This window comes from Dermochelys coriacea, chromosome 17 (genome assembly GCF_009764565.3).
Source record: "Dermochelys coriacea isolate rDerCor1 chromosome 17, rDerCor1.pri.v4, whole genome shotgun sequence".
NCBI lineage: Eukaryota > Metazoa > Chordata > Testudines > Dermochelyidae > Dermochelys > Dermochelys coriacea.
Genome location: NC_050084.1, coordinates 23,038,775 through 23,065,860, shown reverse-complemented (window position 1 = coordinate 23,065,860; position 27,086 = coordinate 23,038,775). Strand labels below are relative to the sequence as shown.

Sequence of the window (27,086 nt, the reverse complement as noted above, 5' to 3'; positions counted from 1 at the left end):
CTGTATAACACAGGCCAGAGAACTTCAGCTTCCAGTCACTGGATCTCATGTGCTTTGTTGCTAGATTAAAGAGCCCCTGCTCTCAGAAATCTTCTCCTCATATGAGTTCTTATAAACTGTAATCAAGTCACCTCTTAACCTTCTCTTCTCTCCTTTAAACTCTTCTTGCGAGACAGGTCCCAGAGGTCAAATAATTCTTCTCAGAACCCTCTCCAATCTGACAATTTCATTTTTAATGTGTGAACACCAAAACTGCACACAATATTCAGTAATGGTCTCAATACTGCTGTACACAGTGGTAACACTTCTCTAACTGATACTGTCCTGCTCAGATATGTCGCATTAGCCCTCTCAGACAGAACATTGCACTGGGAGCTCATGGACAGCTGGTCTCCACCAGGAGCCCTAACTCTTTTCCACTGTCATTTATTTCCAGAGCTCAGTCTCACCTTGTAATTATGCCCTATACTCTTTGTTCCTAGATGTATGACCTTGCATTAGGCTAATAATAGTTCATGATCACACAGGCAAAGACTGTGTCATATAAATTCAAATGGGGCATAGTCTTCCTTAAATTTGGAATTTCCCAACTTTTGAGTGATTCACTTTACAATATTATTTTTATCTTAATTTTTGGTCTGAAATGTCATAATCCTCTTGTAGGCTTGTGCTAACTCATACATGATATTTATTTATGTATTTATTTATTTGGATGTTTTACCAACTACAATAATGAGTGCTGGTCTGATACTCTGGGAGCCCTTGACAGTCTTTAAAAATAACCTGATAAATAAACACCCTAATAGAGGCTCAAACTAAATGTATACCCCAAATTAAAAAACACAGTAAGAGGACCAACAAAGTGCCACCCTGGCAAAACAACAAAGTAAAAGAAGCAGTTAGAGACAAAAGGCATCTTTTAAAAATTGAAAGTCAAATCCTACTGAGGGAAATAGAAAGGAGCATAAACTCTGGCAAGTCAAGTGTCAAAGTATAATTAGGCAGAGCAAAAAAGAATTTGAAGAGCAATTAGCAAAAGATTCACAAACTAACAGCAATATTTCTTAAGTACATCAGAAGCAGGAAGCCTGCTAAACAATCAGAGGGGCCACTGGACAATTGAGGTTCTAAAGGAGCATTCAAGGAAGATAAGGTCACTGCGGAGAAGCTAAATGAATTCTTTGCATCAGTCTTCATTGCAGAGGATGTCAGGGAGATTCCCATGCCTGAACCATTCATTTTGGGTGACAAATCAGAGGAATTGTTCCAGGTTGAGGTGTCAATAGAGGAGGTTTTGGAACAAATCAACAAATATTAAATAGTAATAAGTCAGCAGGAACAGATGGCATTCACCCAAGAGTTCTGAAGGAACTCAAATGTGAAATTGCAGAACTATTAACTGTGGTATGTAATCTATTGTTTAAATCAGCCTCAGTTCCAGATGACTGGAGGATAGTAATATGACACCAATTTTTTAAAAAGGCTCCAGAGGCAATTACAATGGCAATTACAGGCCAGTAAGCCTAACTTCAATATCAGGCAAGTTGGTTGAAACTATAGTAAAGAACAGAATGATCAGACGCATAGATGCACACAGTTTGTTGGGGAAGAGTCAACCCAGCTTTTGTAAAGGGAAATCATGCCTCACCAATCTATTAGAATTCTTTGATGGGGGACAACAAACATGTGGAAAAGGGTATTCCAGTGGATATAGTGTACTTGGACTTTCAGAAAGCCTTTGACAAGGTCCATCACCAAAGGCTCTTAAGCAAAATAAGCAGTCTTGGGATAAGAGGGAAGGTCCTCTTATGGATCAGTAACTGGTTAAAAGATGGGAAACAAAGATTAGGAATAAATGGTCAGTTTTCAGAATGGAGAGAGGGAAATAGTGGTGTCCCCCAGGGGTCTGTATTGGGACCAGTGCTGTCCAACACATTCATAAATTAACTGGAAAAAGGGATAAACAGAGAGGTGGCAAGTTGAAGACAATACAAGATTACTCAAGATCATTAAGTCCAAAGCAGACTGTGAGGAGTTACAAAGGGATCTCACTAAATTGGTGATTGGGCAACAAAATGGCAGATGAAGTGCAAAATGTAGATAAATGCAAAGTAACGCACATTGGAAAACATAATTCCATACAAAGTGATGAGATCTAAATGATCTGTTACCAGTCAAAAAAGAGATCTTGGAGTTATTGTGGATAGTTCTCTGTGCAGCGGTAGTCAAAAAAGCGAACAGAATGTTAGGAACCATTAAGAAAGGGATAGATAAAACACTAAATATCATAATGCCATGGCATACCCACATCTTGATTACTGTGTGCAATTCTGGTCACCCCATCTCAAAAAAGATATATTAGAATTCGAAAAGGTACAGAGAAGGGCAACAAAAATGATTAGGAGCATGGAACAGCTTCCATTGAGGAGAGATTAATAAGACTGGGACTTTTCAGCTTGGAAAAGAGACGACTAAGGGGGGATAGGATAGAAGTCTGTAAAATCATGAAAGGTGTGGAGACAGTGAATAAGAAAGTGTTATTTATTCCTTCACATAAAACAAGAATCGGGGGTCACCCAATTAAATTAATAGCCAGAAAATTTAAAATAACCGAAAGAAGTATTTCTTCATATAACGCACAGTCAACTTGTGGAACTTGTTGCCAGATGTTGTGAAGGCATAAATTTGTTCAACAAAGAATTAGAAAAGTTCATGGAGCACAAGTCCATGAATGGCAGTTAGCCAAGATGGGCAGGGATTCAACCCCATGCTCTGGGTGTTCCTGAAGCTTTGGCTGCCAGAATCTGGGACTGGATAACAGTGTAAGGTTATGCATTTAGGGATTAATAACAAGAATTTTAGTTATAAGTTGGGGACGCATCAATTAGAAGTAACGGAAGAGGAGAAGGATCTTGGAGTATTGGTTGATCATAGGATGACTATGAGCTGCCAATGTGATATGGCTGTGAAAAAAGCTAATGCAGTTTTGGGCTGCATCAGGAGAGGCATTTCCAGTAGGGATAAGGAGGTTTTAGTACCGTTATACAAGGCAGTGGTGAGACCTCACCTAGAATACTGTGTGCAGTTCTGATCTCCCATGTTGAAAAAGGATGAATTCAAACTGGAGCAAGTACAGAGAAGGGCTACTAGGATGATCCGAGGAATGGAAAACTTGTCTTATGAAAGGAGACTTAAGGAGCTTGGCTTGTTTAGCCTAACTAAAAGAAGGTTGAGGGAAGATATGATTGCTCTCTATAAATATATCAGAGGGATAAATACAGGAGAGGGAGAGGAATTATTTCAGCTCAGCACCAATGTGGACACAAGAACAAATGGGTATAAACTGGCCACCAGGAAGTTTAGACTTGAAATCAGACGAAGGTTTTTAACCATCAGAGGAGTGAAGTTTTGGAATAGGCTTCCAAGGGAAGCAGTGGGGGCAAAAGATCTATCTGGTTTTAAGATTCTACTCGATAAGTTTATGGAGGAGATGGTATGATGGGATAATGTGATTTTGGTAAGTAATTGATCTTTAAATATTCAGGGTAATTAGGCCTAATCCCCTGAGATGGGATATTAGATGGATGGGATCTGAGTTACCCAGGAAAGAATTTTCTGTAGTATCTGGCTGGTGAATCTTGCCCATATGCTCATGGTTTAGCTGATTGCCATATTTGGGGTCGGGAAGGAATTTTCCTCCAGGGCAGATTGGAGAGGCCCTGGAGGTTTTTCGCCTTCCTCTGTAGCATGGGGCATAGTTGACTTGAGGGAGGCTTCTCTGCTCCTTGAAGTCTTTGAACCATGATTTAAGGACTTCAATAGCTCAGACATGGGTGAGGTTTTTCATAGGAGTGGTTGGGTGAGATTCTGCGCTGTGGCCTGCGCTGTGCAGGAGGTCGGACTAGATGATCAGAATGGTCCCTTCTGACCTTAGTATCTATGAAAACAGGCAATGATCACTCAACAGTTGCCCTGTTCTGTTCATTCCCTCTGAAGCATCTGGCACTGGCCACTGTTGGAAGACAGGTTACTGGGTAGATGGACCATTGGTCTGACCCAGTATGGCCATTCTGATGTTCTTAAAGAGACCTGTCAATTACTCCCAATCAAATTATGTGTCCCTGCGACACCATAATAGAAAGAGAAGTAATACACCTCCTCACACAGTGCCCTAAGGGAGAACACTCAGATACCTCTCTCTGTTATACTGATCACTCTTCAACTCAGAAGCCTCCATTGACCACAGCTATGCAGTGTGTCAGGGGGAGGGAGAGGTCTCTGATGTAACCCTTCTGCCAGGTGTTGTTAACAGCAATAAGGGCCGGGTATAATTTCCTGGGGTTCCTCTTAGAATTACAAAACAAAACCATCTTGAGCCCCCAGTCAGAAACCCTGAAAAACTATGCATTTTCCCTGGGCACCCCTAAGAGACAATACTTCCCCAGTCACAAGCACTGAATCTGTGTACAGCACAAATAAATCTTCTATTAAGATGAGAGGAAAAACAACATTAATTAGGGGAAAATAGGAACAATGATTTGATAGTCTGCAAACAATAAATAAAACACTTGCTCCACAGTTTCTTGGGCATTGTCCTTTGCCTCAGTTTCCCACTTTGTGGTGTGAAAGTCCCATGAACAAGTGTCCCGTGACAGCATGCCACTCCCTCTTCCCCTCTGCTGCACCCCATTCATGGTTTGTTGTCTGAGGGCAGCAAAGGGCCAGAATCCAGGGGTGCATCAGGAGGATTCATCTACAGCCCTTGGAGTGCATGTGTTGCTTTGCTACTGCTGCCAGCTTTCACCACTGCACCTCTGTCGCCACTTCGCTGCCTGTGCCCCTGCAACCTTGCTGCTGCTTTGCAGCCTCCAGATGCTGCCACCTCTTGCTGCTGCTGTTGCATCTCTCACCATTCTACACCCGCCTAGCCCAGCTACTAGCAATCACAGCTCTAAGACTGCTGGTAGGGGGAACCTTTTATACTGCACCTCTCCGCTCCACAGCCTTCAGCCGTGCTGCTGTGTTTGGAGGTTCCACCATGTAGCCCTGCTCTTAGTGATTTCACCAGGTAATGGGGGGGGGGACTTCACTGTTGCTGCCTCCGCTGTGTTGTATTTCCCCACAACCCTGCCCCACACCAGCTCTAAGCTCAGCCCCACAGACCAGCCTATCAGTGATTTCAGCTCTAGTGATCACTGAGATGAGACACAGACTCGCTACTCAGCTCTGTCTTTACACACCGGAAAGTGAGGATCCAGTAGCATCTAAGATCCTTAAACAGAGTCCTCACCACCAGGTAGGAACACCTGTCCCTGCCCCCTCTCTCTTTTACTTGGATTTGGCATCATTACCCCATATTTAGTGAGGGAGGTTCAAGTTATGGAGATCCTTCAATCAGGGCAGGCTAAGTATAGTCATAGAATAAGGAAACCCCCATTTCATTACCCCCTGCAGCCCAGACTGCAGTGAATGAAGCCCTCCTATGGGCAGTGAGTGCCCTCAGCACCCCCAGACCCAGGCTTTTGATGAAGAGTGGGAATGATCCCTGATGGAGGCCTTCATTATGCTCCCTGTTTGACTGTTGGATGGTCACACAGGAGCAGTGACGAGCAAGATGTTTTCCTCTCTGCACCTGCCCATAAGATTGACCATTTCTCTGCTTGTTGCAGTGACCCATGTCTTTGTTACCTTGAGACTGGATTAACAAAGCACTCTATGTATAGCCATAGCTTAAATCTAACAAGAAACTGAGGCTGTTTCAGTATGGGGCAGGGCAGGAAATGCTGCTCCGGGAGGGAGAATGGCTTCTGCACTCAGTGGTAATTAATCCCATTCATCTCTTGCTGCAGATTCCACCCAACGATCCACGAATTAAAAACCAAAGTGACTGCATTCCATTCACCCGCTCAGCCCCCGCATGCACCATGGGCAGAGCCATTCGAAACCAGATCAATGCACTCACAGCCTTCCTTGATGGCAGCATGGTGTATGGCAGTGAAGTACCTTTGGCTAACAGACTAAGGAACAATACTAACCAGCTGGGCTTGATGGCTGTTAACCAGCAATTTACTGATGGGGGATTGGAATTACTGCCATTCGGTAATGTGAAGAAAGACCCCTGTGTTCTCACCAACAAAACAGCTCAAATCCGATGTTTTGCTGCAGGTAAGTTGTGTATCTGCAGCACCTGTCATTCTCTGATAGTGAGACCCAGAATGAATGAGTCTATGGGTTTTATTTTGTTTCTTGATTTTTTTAAAACATCCAAACAATTAAATCAGTGGAAAAAGGAGCAGAACAGAACTCTCTAAAGATCAGGTCAGGTTGTAATAGACAAGGGTCTAGAGATGAGAAGAAACTCTCTCTGTAAAGGTGAGAAGAAGCAATCTCTCTCTTTCTCTCTCTCTCTTTCTTTGATATGGTACCTCAATAACAATAACCCCAACCCAACACTGGAATGAGGACTGCAGAGCTGTGCTCACAAGAGCTCAAACAGGGCCAGCAGATGTTGTACAATACTGAGGGAGCAAGGGCTTGAAGTGATACATTCCAGTAGTGCTAAAGGCCAAGCATCAGAGGCCAGACTTGTGGTAGAAAGCACAGCCAAGCTAGTGCAGCAGGCTCAACCCCAACCCATTAGGCTTGAAGACACGTCAATAGTAATATTGAAAATGTCATTGCTGGTGGAGCTAGTGCAGACTTGTCCGTGTCAGCCTGGTTCACTGCTAATAAAGAACTTAACTCTGTCACTGCTGCGCGTTCTCCTACCTGCACCACGATGTGGAGAATGGTAGCAGAAAAGGCCATAAACAAGAGACACAGCCAGTGCAGCAGAATCGCCTTAAAGAAAGGCCCCCATGAACAAGGGAGGATGGGTCAGGGGACTCTTTTACTATATTTAGTTGTGTTGCATTCAGCCCCTGGCCCGTGCTCTCCACATTTGTAGGGTGGGAATGCAGCAGTCTGGATTACTCTGGCTTGTTCTCTTCATTCTACATGAAGCTGTTTCCATTGTTGGCACATGCTTGTGTCACTGCAGGTATAATATTGAGCTAGTGTGATGTTTTGGGTTCACCCAGACCACTGAGGGGTTCTGTCACTGCCTCCCCTGTAGCTTTGGGGGCCTTTGTGCTGTGCAGCTTTGGTTCGGTTCCCTGACACCAGTAGCCAGCTCACCCTGGCTCTTACCAGTCAAGTTACTCTTTGAATGGTGACATTCCTTCCAGTCCAAAGGCGGGAAAGCAGCCGTCCCAGTTATTGGGTCCCTTGGGCACAACACACCACCCAGGTTGCACACTAAAGACCAGCTTGGGAAAGAAATCAATAAAAAGTTTATTTCATAGAAAAGTGCCAGATTGAGAGATGAACTGGTAAGTGGAAAGCAAAGAGACAGAAGTTACACAGAAAAGACACATAAAGACACAACCTGAGGCTTTACACTTTCATATTGGATAAAATCCCTTTTCTAATCAGAGTTACCTCTCACCTTCAAACAGTTTCCCAGAATAGCCCCTAGCTATAGGAGGGATCCAGCACTCATGGGCAGCCTTCTACGTTGAGACCATCTCCCAAGTTCTGGATAAACTTTAGTACAAACTCCTTCCATTTTAAAAGGATTTGTAGGATTTTTTCTTCAGTCACTAGGGGAAAACTCCCTCTTTTCTTGGGTTCCAAAGGCTGGGGTTTTCTTTTCCGTTTCATGCTGTTCCCATTTGCTTTGATGGTTCCTCATGGTTTTTTTCTGAACTGGAGAATGGCTTGGTCTGGTCTGGTTGTGGGGGTGGCTCCTTTGTGCCTGATGGCTTCCTCACCCTATTGTGAGGTGATGCTGAAAGTTGCACCACAGTTACAATTACAATGTTCTATATATACAGTACATCCATTCATAACCATAAGCTGTATACATAGCTCATAATTACTAGTAAGTTCAGTGCATTGCAACCTTTCATAAAAGACTTTACCCAATATACTCTTACAGTAAAATAACATTGGATGCAATCAGTTGGTTTAACTGCTTATTTTGGGGGGTGGGGTTTAAACCTTCTTTTCTGGGGTTGTCAGATCCTGATTGTCACAGCTCATCTTCAGACTTTGAAAGAAAGAAAGAAAGAAAGAAAGAAAGAAAGAAAGAAAGAAAGAAAGAAAGAAAGAAAGAAAGAAAGCAAGGAAGCAGGGGCAAAGAGCCTGTTTAGGGGCACCTATTTGTAGCACATGGGTCCCACAAGCCTCCCATCCTGGGGTCCTTCCGGACTGGAGCTCTGAAAGCCTGTGTGTCAGCCATACCTGCAGGGAAGTGCAAGGTGTCAGATCATGTTCTGGAGAACCCACTCTTTCCTAATGCCCCCTTCATGGTTTCTTGCTGTGACCCCCAATTGCCTGTGGGATTGGGATCTTGCATCAGGGGAGTTTGAAAACCTTACTGGATCATAAAGCTTCCATCTCAGTTACCCCAAACTGGATGAAATACTTCACTCCTCTCACCATGTCCCTGCCCTCACTTCTCCACCTTTCATATCTCAGGCCTTTCGTTCCATTGCCATCACTGCAGATTATATATCTTTCTGCAAACAAGGTGGCCAATCCTGATGGGATCTAATCAGACCAGTGAGAGCAAAATACACGTAGTCTGATTGCCATGATGTTTAGGCACAAACCAGTATCCTGTTAGCTCTCTTCCGTGTCATCCTGACATCAAGCACAGGCAAAATATTGCCACAGTTCCTATGAGACACAATTAATAAAGATTTAAAGGACACTAATATAATTAATGCCAATCATCAAGGGCTTATGGAAAATAGGTCCTATCAAATTGATTTGAGCTCTTTTTTTATGAGTCTACCAGTTTGCTTGATAAAGATAACAGTGGCAATGTAAAAAGAAAAGGAGTACTTGTGGCACCTTAGAGACTAACAAATTTATTAGAGCATAAGCTTTTGTGAGCTACAGCTCACTCACGAAAGCTTATGCTCTAATAAATTTGTTAGTCTCTAAGGTGCCACAAGTACTCCTTTTCTTTTTGCGAATACAGACTAACACGGCTGCTACTCTGAAAAGTGGCAATGTAATATATTTCGACTTCTGTAAGGCATTTGACTTGGTGCCTGGTGACATTTTGATTAAAAAACTAGACTGATAACAAAATGTGCTATTAAACGGATTAAAACCTGGCTATCTGACAGGTCTCAAATGTAATTGTAAATGAGTGGGTCAGTTTCTAGTGAGATTCCGCAGAGACCAGTTCTTGGCCCTACATTATTTAACATTTTAAAATAACATTTAACATTTTTATCAATGATCTGGAAGAAAACATAAAATCATCACTGATAAAGTTTGTAGATGACACAAAAATTGGGGCAGTGGTATATAATGAAGAGGAGAGGTCATTGATATAAAGCAATCCAGATTGCATTTTAGTATGTATTTTATAATGGCTGAATATAAAGTTATACATCAAGGAACAAATGTAGGCCATACATACACAATGGGGGGCTCTAGCCTGGGAAGCAGTGACTCTGAAAAGGACTTTGGGGTCGTGGTGGATAATCAGCTGAACTTGAGCTTCCAGTGCTATACTGTAGCCAAAAGGGCTAATGTGATCCTGGGATGTAAAAAGAGAGAAATCTTGAGTAGGAACAGAGGTTAGCAGAGTGGAGAGCTCCTGTCGGTGTGAGTTAGCTGTAGGCTGTGAGCAGCACTAGGACACCTCCCCATGCTAGGCCAATGCGTTGCATTAGCTCTGAAGAGCACAGATTGCATTACTGTGTTTAGCAAATTAGGCCGAGACATTTATGACACGTTAGGAATTAGCCTCTTCGCTCTGTGGAAGTCAGAAAATATGAATTCTGCATAAAATACTAAAAGTAGCTGGGTGGTGAGTGGGAGTCTGGGGTAAAAGGGTTACCTATGGGGTTCTTGGGAGGGAACATGGACCTACTCAGTGGGAGGAGCAGTAGGGGGTTGAGGGGAAGGAGATGTGATTACAAGGGGAACAATGCTGGGAGAATGAAATAAATGGTTTTGATTTCCACAGGTGACACTCGAGCCAATGAAATGCCAGAGCTGACATCTTTGCACACACTTTTTCTCCGGGAGCACAATCGCTTGGCCAGAGAGCTGAGGAGATTAAATCCACACTGGGATGGAGAGAAGCTCTACCAGGAGGCCCGGAAGATCATAGGTGCCATGATCCAGGTACCAATTGTCACGACTGGTTTCCCGCAGCCATGCTGCCTTGGGCTGTGATCTTACAAGCGAAGCATGGTCAGGTTTCATCAGTACTTGAAAATGGGACCATCAAGGGAAATCTGTGTTCCTACAGGAAAAGGCAAAAGGGGTCAGGGAGGTGCTGCTTTTCCTTCTGAGTCAGTTCTGAACCAATGCCCAATGTGGTGCTGGGGAACTGTGCTACTGGAGATGCTGTCTGAAACCAAGCTATGACCTCATCAGGTCAATAGATAGTCCTTGGCACTGTTCAGAGGGGACATCCCTAAATTCCTCTGGATATAATAGATATAAAGTAGCTGTATGTTCTATGCAAATGGTGTCTGCATTTCCGTGGTGGGTGAAAAGATTCTATATATCCGGTTTGAAGTATTTGGGATGGCAGGTGTCACATGGATGTAAGATATGGCAGTATCTGAGGGATGCTGAGAAAGGTGTACTTCTTTAACACCCTCTCATCAGCTGCTTAGAACTTCTGGAAAATGTTCCTTTTTTGGCTAAGCCATCAGATGCCTGATGTCAGCCCCTCAGAGTCTCCCTGTCTGAAAGCAAGAGCACAATGGCCACTGCTGAGTTACGCAGGTGGGGGAAATCACTTTTCACTGTGGGAGTGGGGAGTCTTGTCTGTCTTGTCAGACTTCCTGCCTAGACCTCTCTGAGGAATATGAGGACAAAGAAAGTAGGAGGGAAAATATGCCTGAGCAACATTGTGTAAATGCTGTGGGTTTAAATTTTCAAATGCTGGATGAGCGTTGGATTAACATTGCTCTGTTAGACTGTGCCCTGAGAAAGGGGCTTCTCAGTGAAGGTTCGCACTGGGGATGCACACAAGGAGTCCAGTGAGGGAGTTCCATGACCTCCAGAGGCCTCTGTTCCATTGCCCTACTGCTCTTATAGTTAGGAAGTTTTTCCTGAGATTTAATCTAAATGTGCTATACTGTAGTTTTTACCGATTTCCTCTTGTACTGTCCTCTATGGCAAGAGAGAACAACTTTTCTCCATCCTTTTTATGGCAGCCTTTTAAGTATTTGAAGATCGTATTATGTCCTCCTTTAATCTCCTCTTTTCCAAACTAAACATACCCGGTTCCTTCATCCTTTGCTCATATGGCTTGTGTTCCATTCCTTTGATCATCTTTGTCCCTTGCCTCTGGATCCTTTCCAGTTTCTCTTCATCCTTTCTACACATTGGTGACCAAAACTGGACACTGTACTCTAGCTGAGGCCTAACCAGCACCAAGAAGAGCGGTTCTATCACTTCCTGTGACTCGCATGCTATGCTTTTGTTAATACAACCTAAAATTGCATTTGCTTTTTTTGCAACAGCATCACATTGCTGACTCATGTTGAAGCTGTGATCCACCACAACCCCCAGAGCCTTCTCAGCAGTGCTGCTGCCAAGCCAGTTTTCCCCCATTCTGTATTTGTGCATTTGTTTTTTCTTCCCTAAGTGTAGTACCTCGCATTTGTCTTTGTTGAAATTCATTTTGTTGTCTAGCCCAGTTCTCCAGTTTATCAAGATCCCTCTGAATTTTAGCTCTACCCTCCAAAGTGTTGGCAACCCCTCCACCCCCAACTTTGTGTCATCTGCAAACTTGATCAGTGTGCTCTCTATAACTATATCCAGGTCATTAATAACGATGTTAAACAACACTGGGCCCAGAACAGATCCCAGTGGAACTCCACCCAAGACCTCCTTCCAATCTGACATCATTCCATTAATAGTTACTCTTTGTTTGTGGTTGTTTAGCATATTATGTATTCACTTAATGGTAGTTCCACCAAGCCCGCATTTCTCCCACTTACTTATCAGAATGTCATGTGAGACTGTGTCAAAAGACTTGCTAAAGTCAGGGAATATTACGTCCACCACATTCCCCCCATCCACTAAATGAGTTACCTTGTCAAAGAAGGAAATCAAGGAGGTCTAACGTGATTTGTTCTTGATAAATCCATGTTGGCTGCTAGTGATCACCCTTCGGCCTCCAGGTATTCACAAATTAACTGTTTTGTACATTGCTCTAGTAGCTTCCCAGGGATGGAGGTCAGGCTGACTGGTCTGTAGTTTCCTGGCTCCTCCTTTTTCCTCTTTTTAAAGATGAGCCCCAGATTTGCCTTTCTCCAGTCTTTCGGGACCTCTCCTGTCATCCATGAGTTTGCAAATATTATTGCCAGTGGCTTCGAGATTTCTTCAGCTAATTCTTTCAGCACCCTGGGATAAATAACATCAGGCCTCACTGACTTGAATTCATTCAAATTAGTCAGAAGATCTCTGACGTGTTCTTTACTTATCCCGATCTGTGTCCCTGCCCCTTTATTGTCTACGATGCTTCACTAGTTGTCCGGTCATGTCATTTGGTGTGTGAAGACTGAAGCAAAGTAGACATTGAGCAGCTCTTCCTTCCTTCCATCTTCCATTACCAGCTCACCTGCTCCATTGAGCAGTGGACCCTCAGCATCCCTGATCTTCCCTTTTTTTCTCTGACATATTTGCAGATTCCCTTCTTGTCTCTAACATTCCTTGTGAGCTGTAACTCATTCTTTACCTTGACTCTCCTGATTCTGTCCCTACACCCTCACACTATCCCATGTACCCTTCCTTGGTACCGTGCCCCTCCTTCCATTTCTTGTATGGATCCCTTTTGGTTTGTAGATAGTTATGAAGCTCCTCATGCAGACGTATTGGCCTTGTGGCTTTTCTTTTCTTTTCTTTTCTTTTCTTTTCTCTGCATTGGAATAGCTTGATATTGAGCATCTAGGATTACATCTTTTAGGAACCACCAGCCACCTTTGACTGGCAAGTTCAAAGAAATGTGCCTTGCACCTGCAGTGGAAAGCAAGGAGATTTGGGATAGTCCTTGATTCTTGGGGGATTTCATTGCACTGTGTTACACTAAACCCAGAAAAAGTCTTGTCTCCTACACCGATGATCTTTACTCTGATTGTTGAGAGTTCCATTGTGCCAGAGGAGCAGAGTTGTTGATCACAGGTTTCATCTGGGAGCTTTAGCTAGTCTTTTAGATACCCTGGGACTGAGACCTTGAACTTAATGTGAAATTCTATGGTAAGCGAGTGTAGGAAGTAGAGGACAGGTCTGACGTGCTCACAGTAGCCTGCTGAGGCGTGTTTTAATTCTTTTCTGAGCAAACATGAAGGGTAGAAACTTTGTTATTTGTAATGAAAGCTGAGATTCTGAAACAATTGCATGGCTGGGGAAGCTTCAGCCATATGCAGAGGACTTTTGTGCTGACACCCAAATCTGGCCCGCCCAAGGATGCATCACTGACCATGTGATAAAACGGCGAGGTGTAGAAAGGACCATGAATCCGTGCCACAAAGTTAGGAAGTAAGTTACAATCTGGTACCTGGGACTAAAGTGTGTTTGGGTGAAAAGAGTGTCTGGCCAAGTCAACAGAGAGATTGTTGGGTAGCCCCTGTCCTGTGCACTTTTTCTGCTCCCATTTTGTACAAGCACTTGCTCTTTTATTGGTGTTCCCAGACAGGTGGTTTTGAAACAGTTACACAAAAATAACTCTTGGGAGACGAGCATAGCCCTCTCTGCATTCCCAGGGAGCTGATGGTTGGTGCCATGAGTGGATCACCCTCTCTTTGTTTTTCCTAGATAATAACTTTCAGAGACTACTTGCCCTGCCTGCTGGGAAATAACTTCAGGAAAGCAATTCCTTCCTACCGGGGGTACAATGACTCTGTGGATCCCCGAATATCCAGCATCTTCACCATCGCTTTCCGCTTTGCTCACGCTTCGATTCAGCCTTTTGTGTTCCGCTTGGATGATCGCTACCAGCCTGTAGGCCCCCCAACCCTCCTCAGCAAAGAATTCTTTGCTTCGTGGAAAATTGTGACATAAGGTAAAACCCTTCCTGCAGTCCTACTCTCCACTACCCCACACCCATTTTGGTCAGACTCTTCCCGTCTGCCACTATGGCCAGACTTCACAACAGGATACATCAACATAGGGGTCATTGTCTCAAAATCAGCCAGTGAATCCTGCCAGTCACCAGTGGCCAAAGCATCTTGCCATCCCAGCACAGTTCCTCTGAGTGGTCAAAGTAGAAACCGTCCTCTTGGGGAAGCTCACAGCTGGTTGGTTAAATATTTATAGTTGCTAATAAAATCACTGATGATAAAAATTTTCCTGAGAGGGGAGGAAAAAAGACCTGAATGCAGGAGTTATGTGAGGTACTTACATGGTCCCTATCACCATATGGTCTGGGTCTCTCACAATCTTTAAGGTTTCAGAGTAGCAGCCGTGTTAGTCTGTATCTGCAAAAAGAAAAGGAGGACTTGTGGCACCTTAGAGACTAAGAAATTTATTTGAGCATAAGCTTTTGTGAGCTACAGCTCACTTCATCCAATGAAGTGAGCTGTAGCTCATGAAATCTTTAAGGTATTTATCCTCACAACACCCCTGTGAGGTAGGGCAGACATCTGGCATCGGCCACTGTCGGAGACAGGACACTGGGCTAGATGGACCATTGGTCTGAGCCAGGATAGCTGTTCTGATGTTCTTACTGTCTCCAGTTGCAGATGGGGAACTGAGGCCCAGAGAGAATGAGGGAGAGATCTACAAAGGGATGTACGTGCCTAAATCCCAGATTTAGGGGACTAAATCACTGTTTAGGCATCACTGCAAGTCACAAAACCCCACTCAGCTGCCATTTAACCCTTTGCCTAAATGCATTTGCTGTAAATGCTCCCTTGGGGTCTATTGTTCTGCCCTGACCATTTTCCCCCACCTATCTTCCTGCAGGACCCAGTCCAGTGGGTGTGCTCAGAACATGCCTAATGCTACACAGAACAGTCAGGCAAGGAGGGAGGAGGAAGCAGAGCTGGCCTCCCTTATAGCCTTTAATCCAGTGGCTAGGGTACTCACCCAGGATGGGGGAGGCCCCAGTTTAATTCCATCCTCTTCCTGATTATGCGAAAAAGTTTGAAGAGGGCTTTCCCACCTCTCAGGTGAGTGCCCTAACCACTGGACCATAAGGTCTCATGCTTTCTCTGGCCCAATTAATATTTAGTTACAGTACAACAGCTTTCATAAGAGAGACTGACAGCATCTGCTATCAGAATATCCCATAGTCCAGTCATTAGGGTGTTCATATGAGCAGGAGAAGAGCCTTGGTCAAATCCCTTCTTCATATCAGGCAGAGGAGGGAATTGAACTTGGTCTCCCATGTCCCGGGTGAGTGCCCTAACCAGTGCACTGAAGGTTAAAAAGGAGGCAGCTTCCTCAGTGTTGTGGGAAGCTAGGCAGCCACCTAAACCTCCTGACTCCAGCAGAGGGGTTCCTGGCTGTGGATTGCTAGCAGAGATAGGCTCCTTCCTGCAGCCTGGACTTGGGTGCTGAACTCTGCGAGGGGTGGGGCTCAGAACACTGCCCTCTGATCCGCCTCCCCCATTGGCTAGTTGGGGTGGCTCCCCACCAAGCTTTGGTGGAGCCTTTCCTCGGGTGCCTCTCTCCCCCCCACCCTATGCACTGATGCCTACCTCAGGCTTTGAGGGTCCCCTGATTTTCCAGGCACCGAGAAGTGAATCTTTACAATGGCCACACACCTTTTTTGGATTGGGGCCTGAGTATCTTGCCCAAGGCCTCCTAGGAAGTTTGTGATGGTGCAGGGAATTCAACCCAAGTCTCCTGAGTCCCAGGTCAGCATGTTAATTGCTGGACCACCCTCCTTTTCTGAAGGAGCCCTTTTCCAGATATCAGGAAATTCAAAGCTTAGGTTCCCAAGTCATCTACTATACCAGTAGATGTATGAACAAAAGCCCAGCTGGGGCCTCTGTTTCAAATGCAGTGTCAATCCCTAATGTTGTTGGATGTGGAAGGCCATTTACTAGTAGCTGTTTAATTACTGCAGGTGGCATTGACCCTATTCTCCGTGGCTTGATGGCTAATCAGGCCAAACTGATGACACAGAGGCAAATGGTTGTGGATGAAGTCCGGGATCGGCTGTTTGAACAGGTCATGAGGATTGGACTGGATTTACCGGCACTTAACATGCAGCGGGGCAGAGATAAAGGTCTCCCAGGTGAGGATCCCAGCTGGCTCCATCTCAGAAACAAAACTCCAGAGGAAATGGAAAAAACCAAAATACCAAACCCCACAGGAATGAATGTAAATTTCAGTATATTCAAGAAACGTAGGGAGAAAACCAGACAGTCCCATAATGGAATACGGAGAAATGTAGTCAACATTAAGCCATCCACATATCCTGGGACAAAAAGTCTGACATGGAAAGTAAATATTAACAGCACAGCGTTGGCTGGGATCTTGCAGGGATCTCTTCTGGGTCCTGTCTGCTTTACTGTGCCACAGTAAACCAGTAGGTAGGAAAATTAGCCACTGACTTAGCAGCCGGAGTGGAGCTAAGAGCTGACTGGAGTTAGATGCTTAACAGCATAATCCTTTGTGTTCACATCACATTGCACAGAACGGTGCAAACAGTCACTGATGAGCTCTTCTCTTTGTGTCACAACAAACATATTATCTTCAGTTGATAAATGGCAAAACTGACATGGAAGCTAATGACTTGTCTGCAAGAATCATTGCCACGCAACACTAGAATTCAGGAGTTGCTGCATTCTAACTCTGCCCAGCTCCTGAACCACGCTGCCTGTTTGATTCAACAAATCGCATCTTCTCACATGTCCTCTGTGTGGCTCATAGAATCATAGAAGATCAGGGTTGGAAGGGACCTCAGGAGGTCAACTAGTCCAACCCCCTGCTCAAAGCAGGACCAATCCCTAACTAAATCATCCCAGCCAGGGCTTTGTCAAGCCTGACCTTAAAAACCTCTAAGGAGGGAGATTCCACCACCTCCCTAAGGAACCCATTCCAGTGCTTCACCACTCTCCTAGTGAACATTTTTTTCCTAATATCCAACCTAGACCTCCCGCACTGCAACTTGAGACCATTGATCCTTGTTCTGTCATCTGCTACCACTACTTATTGTGTGGCAGATGTGCCCCTGTTGTGAGCAGGTCAGTGCCCTCAGGAGCCAACTGTAACACCTCACAGCTAAAATTGCAGAAGTGGAGGAGTCATAAAGAAAAGTAGCAGGTAGAAAAATGATAGTGGATGCCTTTAACTCCCGTATGATTCACTAGACCACGGTGAGTAGGAGTAAGGAGGTGGTTTTACCTCTGTGTATGGCATTGGTGGGACTAGTATTGGAATGTTGCGTCCATTTCTGGTGTCTCCAATGAAAAAAAATGATGACAAATTGAAGATGGTACAGAGAAGTGCCACAAAAAAGATTTGAGGGCTGGAGAAACTTACAGTGAGAGACTTAAAAAACTCCACCTGACTAGCTGATCAGAAAGACGATATAGAGGTGACTGGACTGCGCTGTTTCAGTACCATCATGGGGAGAAAAGACTGGGTGCTAAAGGGCTGTTTAATGCAGTGGAGAGAGGCAGAACAAGAGCCAATGACTATAAGCTGAGGTCAGACAAATGGGAAATATGGCACAGATTTTTAATAGAGGGTGATTAGCCATTGGAACAAGCTGCCAAGGAAAGTGGTCAATTCTCACCTCCTGAAGTCTTCAGAGCAAGACTGGAGCCTTTCTAGAAGAAAAGAGGAGGACTTGTGGCACCTTAGAGACTAACAAATCCGATGAAGTGAGCTACTCACAAAAGCTTATGCTCAAATAAATTTGTTAGTCTCTAAAGTGCCACAAGTTCTCCTTTTCTTTTTGCGGATACAGACTAACACGGCTGCTACTCTGAAACGTTTCTAGAAGAGATGCTTTACTCAGACACATTTTGTTGGGTTCAACACAAGAGAAGCTAAAATTTCTGGCTTGTGTTACACAGGAGGTCAGACTAGACGATTTAATAGTTCCTTCTGGCCTTACCCTCTATGAATCTGGGAATGGTTTGGAGAATCAATTTGGTACCAGAATGATACCTTTTTACATCAGCCTGTTGAGGTGCCTACAGAAGAAGCAATTCTCAATTCAGATGTGGTCTACACCAGGAAATTAGGTCAGTATCACTATATCGCTCAGGGGAGTGAATAATCCACACCCGTGAGCGACACAGTTAAACCAACCTAACCCCTGGTGCAGACCTAGTTCCGCCTCTTGGGGAAGTGAAGTACCTATATCGACAGGAGGTGTAGATAGTGTCTTCATTGAAGCACTGCAGTGGTGCAGCTGCAGCGTTTTCAGGGTAGACAAGCCCTTAGTCTTGAGTAATAGACAGGAGTTAATAAAATTTAAATGGAGCACAGAAGCTTCCTGGGCTAACAGTGATCACTGCCCAATTAGGCTGATATTGTAACTAGGATAGCACTGTGGTGGGAAAGTTAATAGAGCAGACTTCAAAACTATGAGGAATGGTGATAAATTCACAGTTTTCAAGGCCAGAAGTAACCTCTAGGATCTAATCTGACCAGCATAACACAGACAATATAACATCAGCCTGTCATTCCTGAAATGGAGGGAATAATTCTTCCCAGCTATATAATGCAACACACTGGGTCTACTACCAGGTGTCTGAACTAGAACAGAACATTTACAAAAGATACCCAAATTGATTAAAACCCTCTAAATGAGGATAATTTACTCCCTCCCTTGCTGATCTTTTCCAATGCTTCATTACACTCACTGTTAAAAAGCTGCAATTTATTTCTCATTTGAATTTGTCTAACTTCAGCTTCCAGCCATTGGATCTTATCCTGCCTTTATCTGCTAGAGCAAAGAGCTCCCCAATGCCTGGTGCCTTCTCTAGATAGACAATTATTGACAGGATTAAAGAGTTTCTTAATCTTTGTTTTGATAAGTTTTGATAAATACATTGAGTTCATTAAATCTCTTAGTGTAAATTGTACTTTCCAGACTTCAAATGATTCCTTAGCTCTTCTCTGAACCCTGCCCAGGTTTTCAATATTATTTTTAAAGTGTGGAGACCAGAATGGGATATAGTGTTCCAACAGTGAGGTATTCAGAGATGACAGAACCTCACTAGTTCTACTCAACATTCCCCTGTTTATACATCCAAAGATCGTTTTGGTTAGTAGCAGGTTGAAGAATATATTAGAATCTTAAACTGTAAATGGAACCTAAAAGTAATTGAAGACTCCATAGAGAGACACAATTATTCATGTGCCTCTGACACCAAAACAAACAAAGAGTAAAAGCTGCCGGGTAAGAAAGGATTATGTCTAAAACAGCATTATCTAAAGAATAGACATCCTGCCTGAACTCTACAGATCGTGCCAGGTAAGGTACTAATTGGAACTAAAGTTGACACAAAGAGTTGACACAAAGAACAGAAAATCAGAGACAATAAGGGGAGAGCTTTAGAAAAGACTTCAAATACATTAGAAACAAATATGTTACTGCGTCACCTAAGGAAAGAGGAACAACTTGCTAGCACAGATGGGAGGGAGATGGTGGTATTGACTGCTCTGCTCTGGTTCTGCAGGGTATAATGCCTGGAGACAGTTTTGTGGGTGCTCACAGCTTCGCAATTTAGCTAATCTCTCTAAAGTGCTGAATAATTCTGAGCTGGCCAAGAAGTTCATGGACCTGTACGGGACACCAGACAATATCGACATCTGGATTGGGGCACTCGCGGAGCCGTTTGTTCGCAATGGCAGAGTTGGGCCCACCATGGCTTGCATCATTGGATCTCAGTTCAGAAAATTGCGAGATGGGGACAGGTAAGAGATCATACAAAGACAGGAATCCCAGTGATTAAGGGTAGGAGGCTGTTTGTTTCGGGGAGCTGAATGCAAGCTCCGTCTATGGTTTTGTTATTCATCTTTCAAAGTGAATGAGGTCACTGCATATTTGGTATTTTATAATCTATATTTAATAGCTACAGGTATATCTGCTTCCCTTCTTACATATCAGAGGTGTATCTAGAACATCCAATACCAATTGATATCTACTCATTCTTCTTTGAGTAGTGCCCCTATGGGTGCTCCACTGGAGGTATTTTGAATACAGAAAAAGGGATCCCCATTCATAGTAAGCCACTGGAATTTAAGCCAGTAGTGGTCCCTCACTGTCAAGTGGGAGAGGGAGGCTACTCTGCCTCACTACAGGCAGACTACAGGCAGGCCTCACTACAGGCAGACTACAGTAATAGTCTTATAGGGGAGAGCTCCAACCCCCGGGGTGGGGCAGAACCACAAACAGTCTTTAGCCTGCAGCCACCTGGCTGGGCAGACAGCTACAAACCGTCTATAGAGGGGCTCTGGCTCCCTCTGGGCAGGGTGGACTCACCATTAGGGCTCTTGCAGGGGTGAGCGCCAAAGCAGTCTGGGGGCTTAGGCGGGGCAGGGGGGAGCTGAGCGCCAAAGCAGGGAAGAGGCTCAGGTGGGGGTGCGGGGTGGGTGAATGCCAACAAAGGCCTCTTTGCCTATGGTGGGGAGGCTGCCATCCAGGGGTGGGGTATCAGGGGGATGCAGGCCCCCACTTCATCCCAGCCCGGGCCCCTGAAAGGGGCAGGGTGATCAGCCCCTGGGTCGGCGGGGGTTCCAGCCGCAACATGCTGACTCACACTCCGGCAGCAGGACTGGGCTAGAGTCTGGTCCCCCTGGGCCCCCCTCACCACAGTCTGGATGTAGGGTCCCAAACAGGGCCGACTCCAGGCACCAGCGAACCAAGCAGGTGCCTTGGGCAGCCAATGTAAAGGGGCGGCAGGATGTAGGGCTCTGGGGCGGCAATCCGCCCTCAGCGGGGGCGGGCCGTGACTCTTCACCGGCGGCAATTCGGCAGCCACACCATCACTCCGCCTCCGTGTACTTGTCCTCGGGGTACTTGGCCGCGCGTAGCTCCGGCAGCTCCTCGGGGTCCTCGTCTGCCTCCCATAATGGCAAAGTGTCGGTCCACTTGGGGCCGGACCAGGCTCTTGCAGGGACCTCTGCTCCCCAGAAGAGACGACCGGTCTCTCCTGTGGCTCAGCAACAGCGGCGCTCCTGGTACTTCCAGTGGGGGGGGCGGGTTGGGCTCCGCCCACCCAGGGGAGCATAGAATCACAGAATACCAGGGTTGGAAGAGACTTCAGGGGGTTGTCTAGTCCAATCCCCTGCTCTAAGCTGGACCAACACCAACTAGATCTTCCCAGCCAGGGCTTTCTCTATCTGGGCCTTAAAACCCTCTAAGGATGGAGATTCCACCACCCCCCTAGGTAACCCATTCCAGTCCTTCACCACCCTCCTAGTGAAATAGTGTTTCCTAATATCCAACCTAGACCTCCCTCACTGCAACTTGAGACCATTGCTCCTTGTTCTGTCATCTCCCACCACAGAGAACAGCCAAGCTCCATCCTCTTTGGAACCCCCCTTCAGGTAGTTGAAGGCTGCTATAAAATCCCCCCTCACTCTTCTCTTCTGCAGACTAAACAATCCCAGTTCCCTCAGCCGCTCCTCGTAAGTCATGTGATCCAGCCCCCTAATCATTTTCATTGCCCTCCACTGGACTTTCTCCAATTTGTCCACATCTCTTCTGTAGTGGGGGGACCAAAACTGGACGCAATACTCCAGGTGTGGCCCACCAGTGCCGAGTAGATGGGACTAATCACTTCCCTCGATCTGCTGGCAGTGCTCCTATTAATACAGCCCAATATGCTGTTGGCCTTGTTGGAACCTGGGCACATTGTTGACTCATATCCAGGTTCTCATCCACTGTAACCCCCAGGTCCTTTTCTGCAGAACTGCTGCTTAGCCAGTCAGTTCCCAGACTGTAGCGGTGAATGGGATTCTTCCTTCCTAAGTACAGGACTCTGCACTTGTCCTTGTTGAACCTCATCAGATTTCACGTGGCCCAATCCTCCAATATGTCTAGCTCACTCTGGGACCTATCCCTACCCTTCAGCATATCTACCATTAGTGTCATCTGCGAACTTGCTGAGGGTGCAATTAATCCCATCATCCAGATCATTAATGAAGATATTGAACAAAACCGGCCTCAGTACCAATGCCTGGGGCACTCTGCTTGATACTGGCTGCCAATTAGACATGGAGCCATTGATCACTACCTGTTGATCACTACCCGACAATCTAGCCAGCTTTCTATCCCACTTTATAGTCCATTCATCAAATCCATACTTTTTTAACTTGCTGGTAAGAATACTGTCGGAGACCACATCAAAAGTGTAGTGGTCCCTCATACTCCAGTTCAGAGCGAGTCCGCTCAGCCTGACCACAAAGCCCCATTCATGACAAAGCTCACAAAGAGAAAGATTTCAGAGTAGCAGCCATGTTAGTCTGTATCCGCAAAAAGAAAAGGAGGACTTGTGGCATCTTAGAGACTAACAACTTTATTTGAGCATAAGGTTTCATGAGCTACAGCTCACTTCATCGGATGCATGCAGTAGAAAACTGATGAAGTGAGCTGTAGCTCACGAAAGCTTATGCTCAAATAAATTTGTTAGTCTCTAAGATGCCACAAGTCCTCCTTTTCTTTTTAAAGAGAAAGATGTTGCTTGTGTTCATGTTTCATTGGAAATGACATGCCAATGGTCCCGAGTCTATAGAAACCCACAGGATAAAATTTTTTGCTGCTGTTTTCCTGTTTTGGGCAGATTCTGGTGGGAGAATATCGGGATTTTCACTCCCCAGCAGCGAGGCGCCCTGAGACGGATCAGCTTGCCACGTATAATCTGTGATAACAGTCACATTACTGAGGTTCCTAGGAACATTTTCTATGCCAATACTTACCCCAGAAACTTTGTCAACTGCAATCAGATACAGAAGCTGGACCTCTCGGCTTGGAGATCAACTTGTGATGGGGAAGGTAGGTACAGAGAGAATTGGTTGGCTTGCACTCAACATAACATGGGGAACTCAATTTTCAAAGTAGGATACGCAAAGATGCATGTTTGCATCTGCATTTAGGGGCCTAGATAAATACTTACAGGGCATATTTTCAAAGGTTTTTAGTTGTCTAAAGATGCAAATAAGGGCCTAGTGAAATTTTCAAAAGCATCTAAACTGATTAAGATACTTTAACTCCATTGAAAATCAATGCAAGTTTGGCATGTAATTCCCTGAAGTGCTTTTGAAACTTCCACTGGGTGCCTATCTACAAACTGAGGTCCTAAATCATTTTGTAAAGCTGCTTCTTAGGTCCAGAAACTGATATATAGATGCTTAATGCAGATTTAGATGCCTCCATTTAGGCACCCAGCCTTGAAAATTGGGTCCTTTATGACTAAGCTCATGGGCATGCAGTCCCTCAGCATGGCTGGTCAAAGGTAAAGCTAACCTGGGCTGCCGGGGATGAATTTATATAAATGTTTAGTTTGTACCTCTTCAGGACAGGGTCTTCCTGTCACATCGAAATTACCATAGTGGGTCAGAGCAGCCGCCTGTCCTTGTTGTCTTGTTTTGAGTACATTGTCAATGCTTAACAAATAATTGCTGAGGGATCAGGAGTGGCTCCCTAGATAAGGCTGACTTGAGTTTTCCACTTTACAGCACAATTTATTTCATTTATTTCCGATGAAGAAAGATTCTGAATACAGCTATTGTTTCTGATATTTCCCCCAGACCTGGATCTGGACTAAGTGGCTGAAGTATGTTGAACTTCTAAAGGTTTAAAAATGCCCCTTTTTCAAATTTAGCTTTTCGAGCTAATGTTTTTCTGGGTTCCCGGAGCTAATAATTCACAGAATTTATGGACCCCACCCCAGAAAAGTCTCCAAGCTCTCAAACGTATGTTCCTTTTATGCATGGGATTTGGCTTCTTGTTTCTATTATTCTTCAGAACTGTTTTCATTCATGCCTCTGGAGCTCCTCGCAACTGAAGAAGGGTGTGTGAGGAGCTCGAGCCCTCTGGTCTTCAAGAGCAGACTAAGCAATTGCTTAGATCTCCGACCAGCTCAAGGGAGTCCCTCCATTTTTATTATAAGAATTTGCCTGGTTTCGTATTCTGTGTGTGTGTGGCCGGGGGGAGATGGGATATTCCTGCTTAGGGCCCCCAATGGGCTAGCACCAGCTCTGCCAGTGGGCAATGCAGAGACCACAGGGGGCTGTGGGATGGACGTGAGGAACAGTTCAGTACTGCAGAAGGAGAATGTTTCACTATGGCTTGCCAAGGGGAGTCCTGGTTCAGAGAGTTGGAAGTGGTTCACTCCCCTTCAGAGGCTAGCGGATCCACTTCTCACACAACAGCCATCCTGGTAACCAGGGAATACCGGGTGGCTGCATCCTGGGAGTGTCAAATGATGGTATCTGAGGAAACGTGAGTGGTGAGCTCTGGCACGAGGAGATTTCTACTGCAGTGCAAGCTCAGGCTTGCAGCCCCGGGCTTCCCTCAGCCGGCTAGAGCAGGGCTGGTAGTATGTCCTCTTGCAGACCTCAGCTGCTCCTCAGCCCTTTCTGATCCTTCATGTTCTCAACTGAGCAGGGCTGGCTTGAGCTTTGTTGCTGCACCAACAAAAAAAAAAAAAAGACGGCCAATCAGCCGCCGAAGAGCCGCCCCAATATTGGCCCAAAGGCCTCCACTTCACAGGGGCCGTGCTTCCTTAGCTGGTGCCTGGAGCCCATCCTGCAACTGAGCTACATAACTCCCTTTCTTCAGCAGCTAAGTAACCAACTAATATCCAACAGATAAAACATTGATATTTCTTGCCCAAGCTACATTTGAAAAAATTAGAAATTAACTTATTAATGACTGTTTATCTAATTGTTACAATTTTAGACTAAATCAGTTCACCTGTTCAAGAGGGCCCATTGTAACATATAACTAATTGCCACCCTTCCTGTCCAGTAGATTTGCATGCTCTGGTTCTACTGGTAAAAACACCAGGGGCGTGAGGGACACTGTATACAAAGTGTCACAAGTTCTCATCGGTAGATGTCTCAGACTTAAAAGTCGCACTTCTATAACGTTCTTTGGCCATCTGTTGGCTCCTGTGCCTAGTTAGATGGGAATCCTGCTTTGCTCTACTGGACTAGGGTCATTGGAGAAGGAGTCCAGCTGGGCAAGGTGAACACCTCCCACAGAGCCTGACGGCATCGATTGGTGGATATATTGCCTCTCTCCCTTTTGTCCTCCTGTTCCTGCTTAACCCATAGAGATAAAACACAATCCCAGCCTCCCATGGGCCTTCACCCCTTTCCCATTTCACCCCACAGAAGAAGCATCCAGTGACTGCTAATGATGGACGCTGAAGTTCCCCTGGAGGACTGGATTCAGGATGCTGCCCCCAAGGACTCTTTACCACATTCAGTCCAATGCTTTTACTCCCTGGAATACACGGCATAAGTGTTAGCGTTTGGCTTGATTTTGTTTTGCATACGGCCTCTTCAGTGAGATGCAACCAAATTAAAGTGAGCATTGTTAAAAGACATTCCAGTGCAATATATGAAATGTTCTAAACGTGACATTACAGAGCAGAGAATGGCACTAGAATGAGTTTTCAAAATGACAATAGAATATTTGACAGTCAGCCAGAAAGCTGCCCTCACGAAATTCACACAAATTTGACCTAAATCAGCTTTGTCTTAAGAGCCATTTCTTTCTGTCTGATTTTCCATAATCATATCGGTCTCTGTTGGGAGATGGTGTTGTAGGACAAAGTACGTCCAACGGATGCACTAGAATTTCTCTGAAATGAACTCTTAATGTATCGCTTATTTACTAAAAATCTGTTGTGCTCTCTGAGTTAGTATAACAAATCCTAGAATTTTTCCTTGAAGAAAAACAAAGTTTGCACATTTTCCAGGGGTGCATTTGAATGAGACAGTAATGATTGTCAGCCATGTGATGCCACTTAATTATTATTCTTTGGTTTCTAGCATAAAAAGCTTCTCTTTCTGATTTTCCTGGAATGGTGAGTCAGCAAAGTGTCTCTAGTGAAGAAATGAGACATTAACTCATTAATTCCTAATCTTTTCGCAAACTTTGGAAAAATCATAGAATCTCAGGGTTGGAAGGGACCTCAGGAGGTCATCTAGTCCAACCCCCCGCTCAAAGCCAGACCAATCTCCAATTTTTTTCCCCAGATCCCTAAATGCCCCCACAAGGATTGAATTCACAACCCTGGGTTTAGCAGGCCAATGTTCAAACCACTGAGCTATTCCTATTGCCCCCGCCAAAACTACTCCATGGTACTCACAAAAGATTAAGGACCTAATATTAGGGTTAGCACCACATATGAAAGGAAATTGGCACAACAGCCTCAGTTCTCTGGGCTGGGGAAGAAGCACTTTGCCGTGAGTCTTTGCATCCTAAACCCGGGTGATGGGACCAGTCCTTGTGCTAATTAGAGAAGCTGGAAGATGAAAACCAAATGGGTGCAGGGATGCCTTAACTATGTTTTCTTTTCCCCTGGCTCCATCCCCATCTGGCAGCTGAGATGCAGGAGAAATTATAAAAGCTCTGTGCCACCTTAGGATTCTCTTAGGCAGGGGGAATCCACCAGCAATTGATCCAGTGATAATTGTTTAGCTCTCTGAGACAGGATCAACTGGCATTAGAGTTGCTTTGCCCAGCTGAATTGGCTAGAATTGTGCAAAGTAGCCCTATATTTGGGTGATTTGGTGCCTAGCTATCCAGTCACATAAGCTGTATACATTTGGAAAGCCAGTGTGTTAATTTGTGTGGTTTCTCTGGCATTTTAATTTAATCCTCAATTAATTTAATTAACTCAGGCATCAGTGCAAAGAATCTTCTGCTAAGTGAAGGCTGAGAGTTTGGGATGTGAACAGTAATTGTTAGTGACAGTCACAAAGCCACATTGTGATCCTCAGCATTACACAACAAGGACTCCTCTGTTTTTCAGGACTGCTCAGAACATGAAGTCCTCTCTCAGTAACTGCACATGCCCCTGTGTCATGCTAGAACTAGAATAAGCAAAGCTGGAGAAGAAAAAATCATTCTC

At 44.9% G+C, this 27,086-nt stretch overlaps 1 protein-coding gene across 1 annotated transcript in view; it reads left to right on the top strand.

Moving 5' to 3' along the window:
* Positions 1-25,840, top strand: part of LOC119844854 (myeloperoxidase-like) — a 65,885-nt gene extending 40,045 nt beyond the window's left edge. Inside the window, 7 exon segments of the mRNA XM_038376254.2 lie at positions 5,850-6,165; positions 10,031-10,191; positions 13,843-14,089; positions 16,100-16,270; positions 19,674-19,911; positions 22,782-22,993; positions 25,339-25,840. Of these exon segments, the coding sequence (XP_038232182.1) occupies positions 5,850-6,165; positions 10,031-10,191; positions 13,843-14,089; positions 16,100-16,270; positions 19,674-19,911; positions 22,782-22,993; positions 25,339-25,361 (1,368 nt within the window). The 3' untranslated portion in view covers positions 25,362-25,840.
* The last annotated feature ends 1,246 nt before the right edge of the window (positions 25,841-27,086 follow it).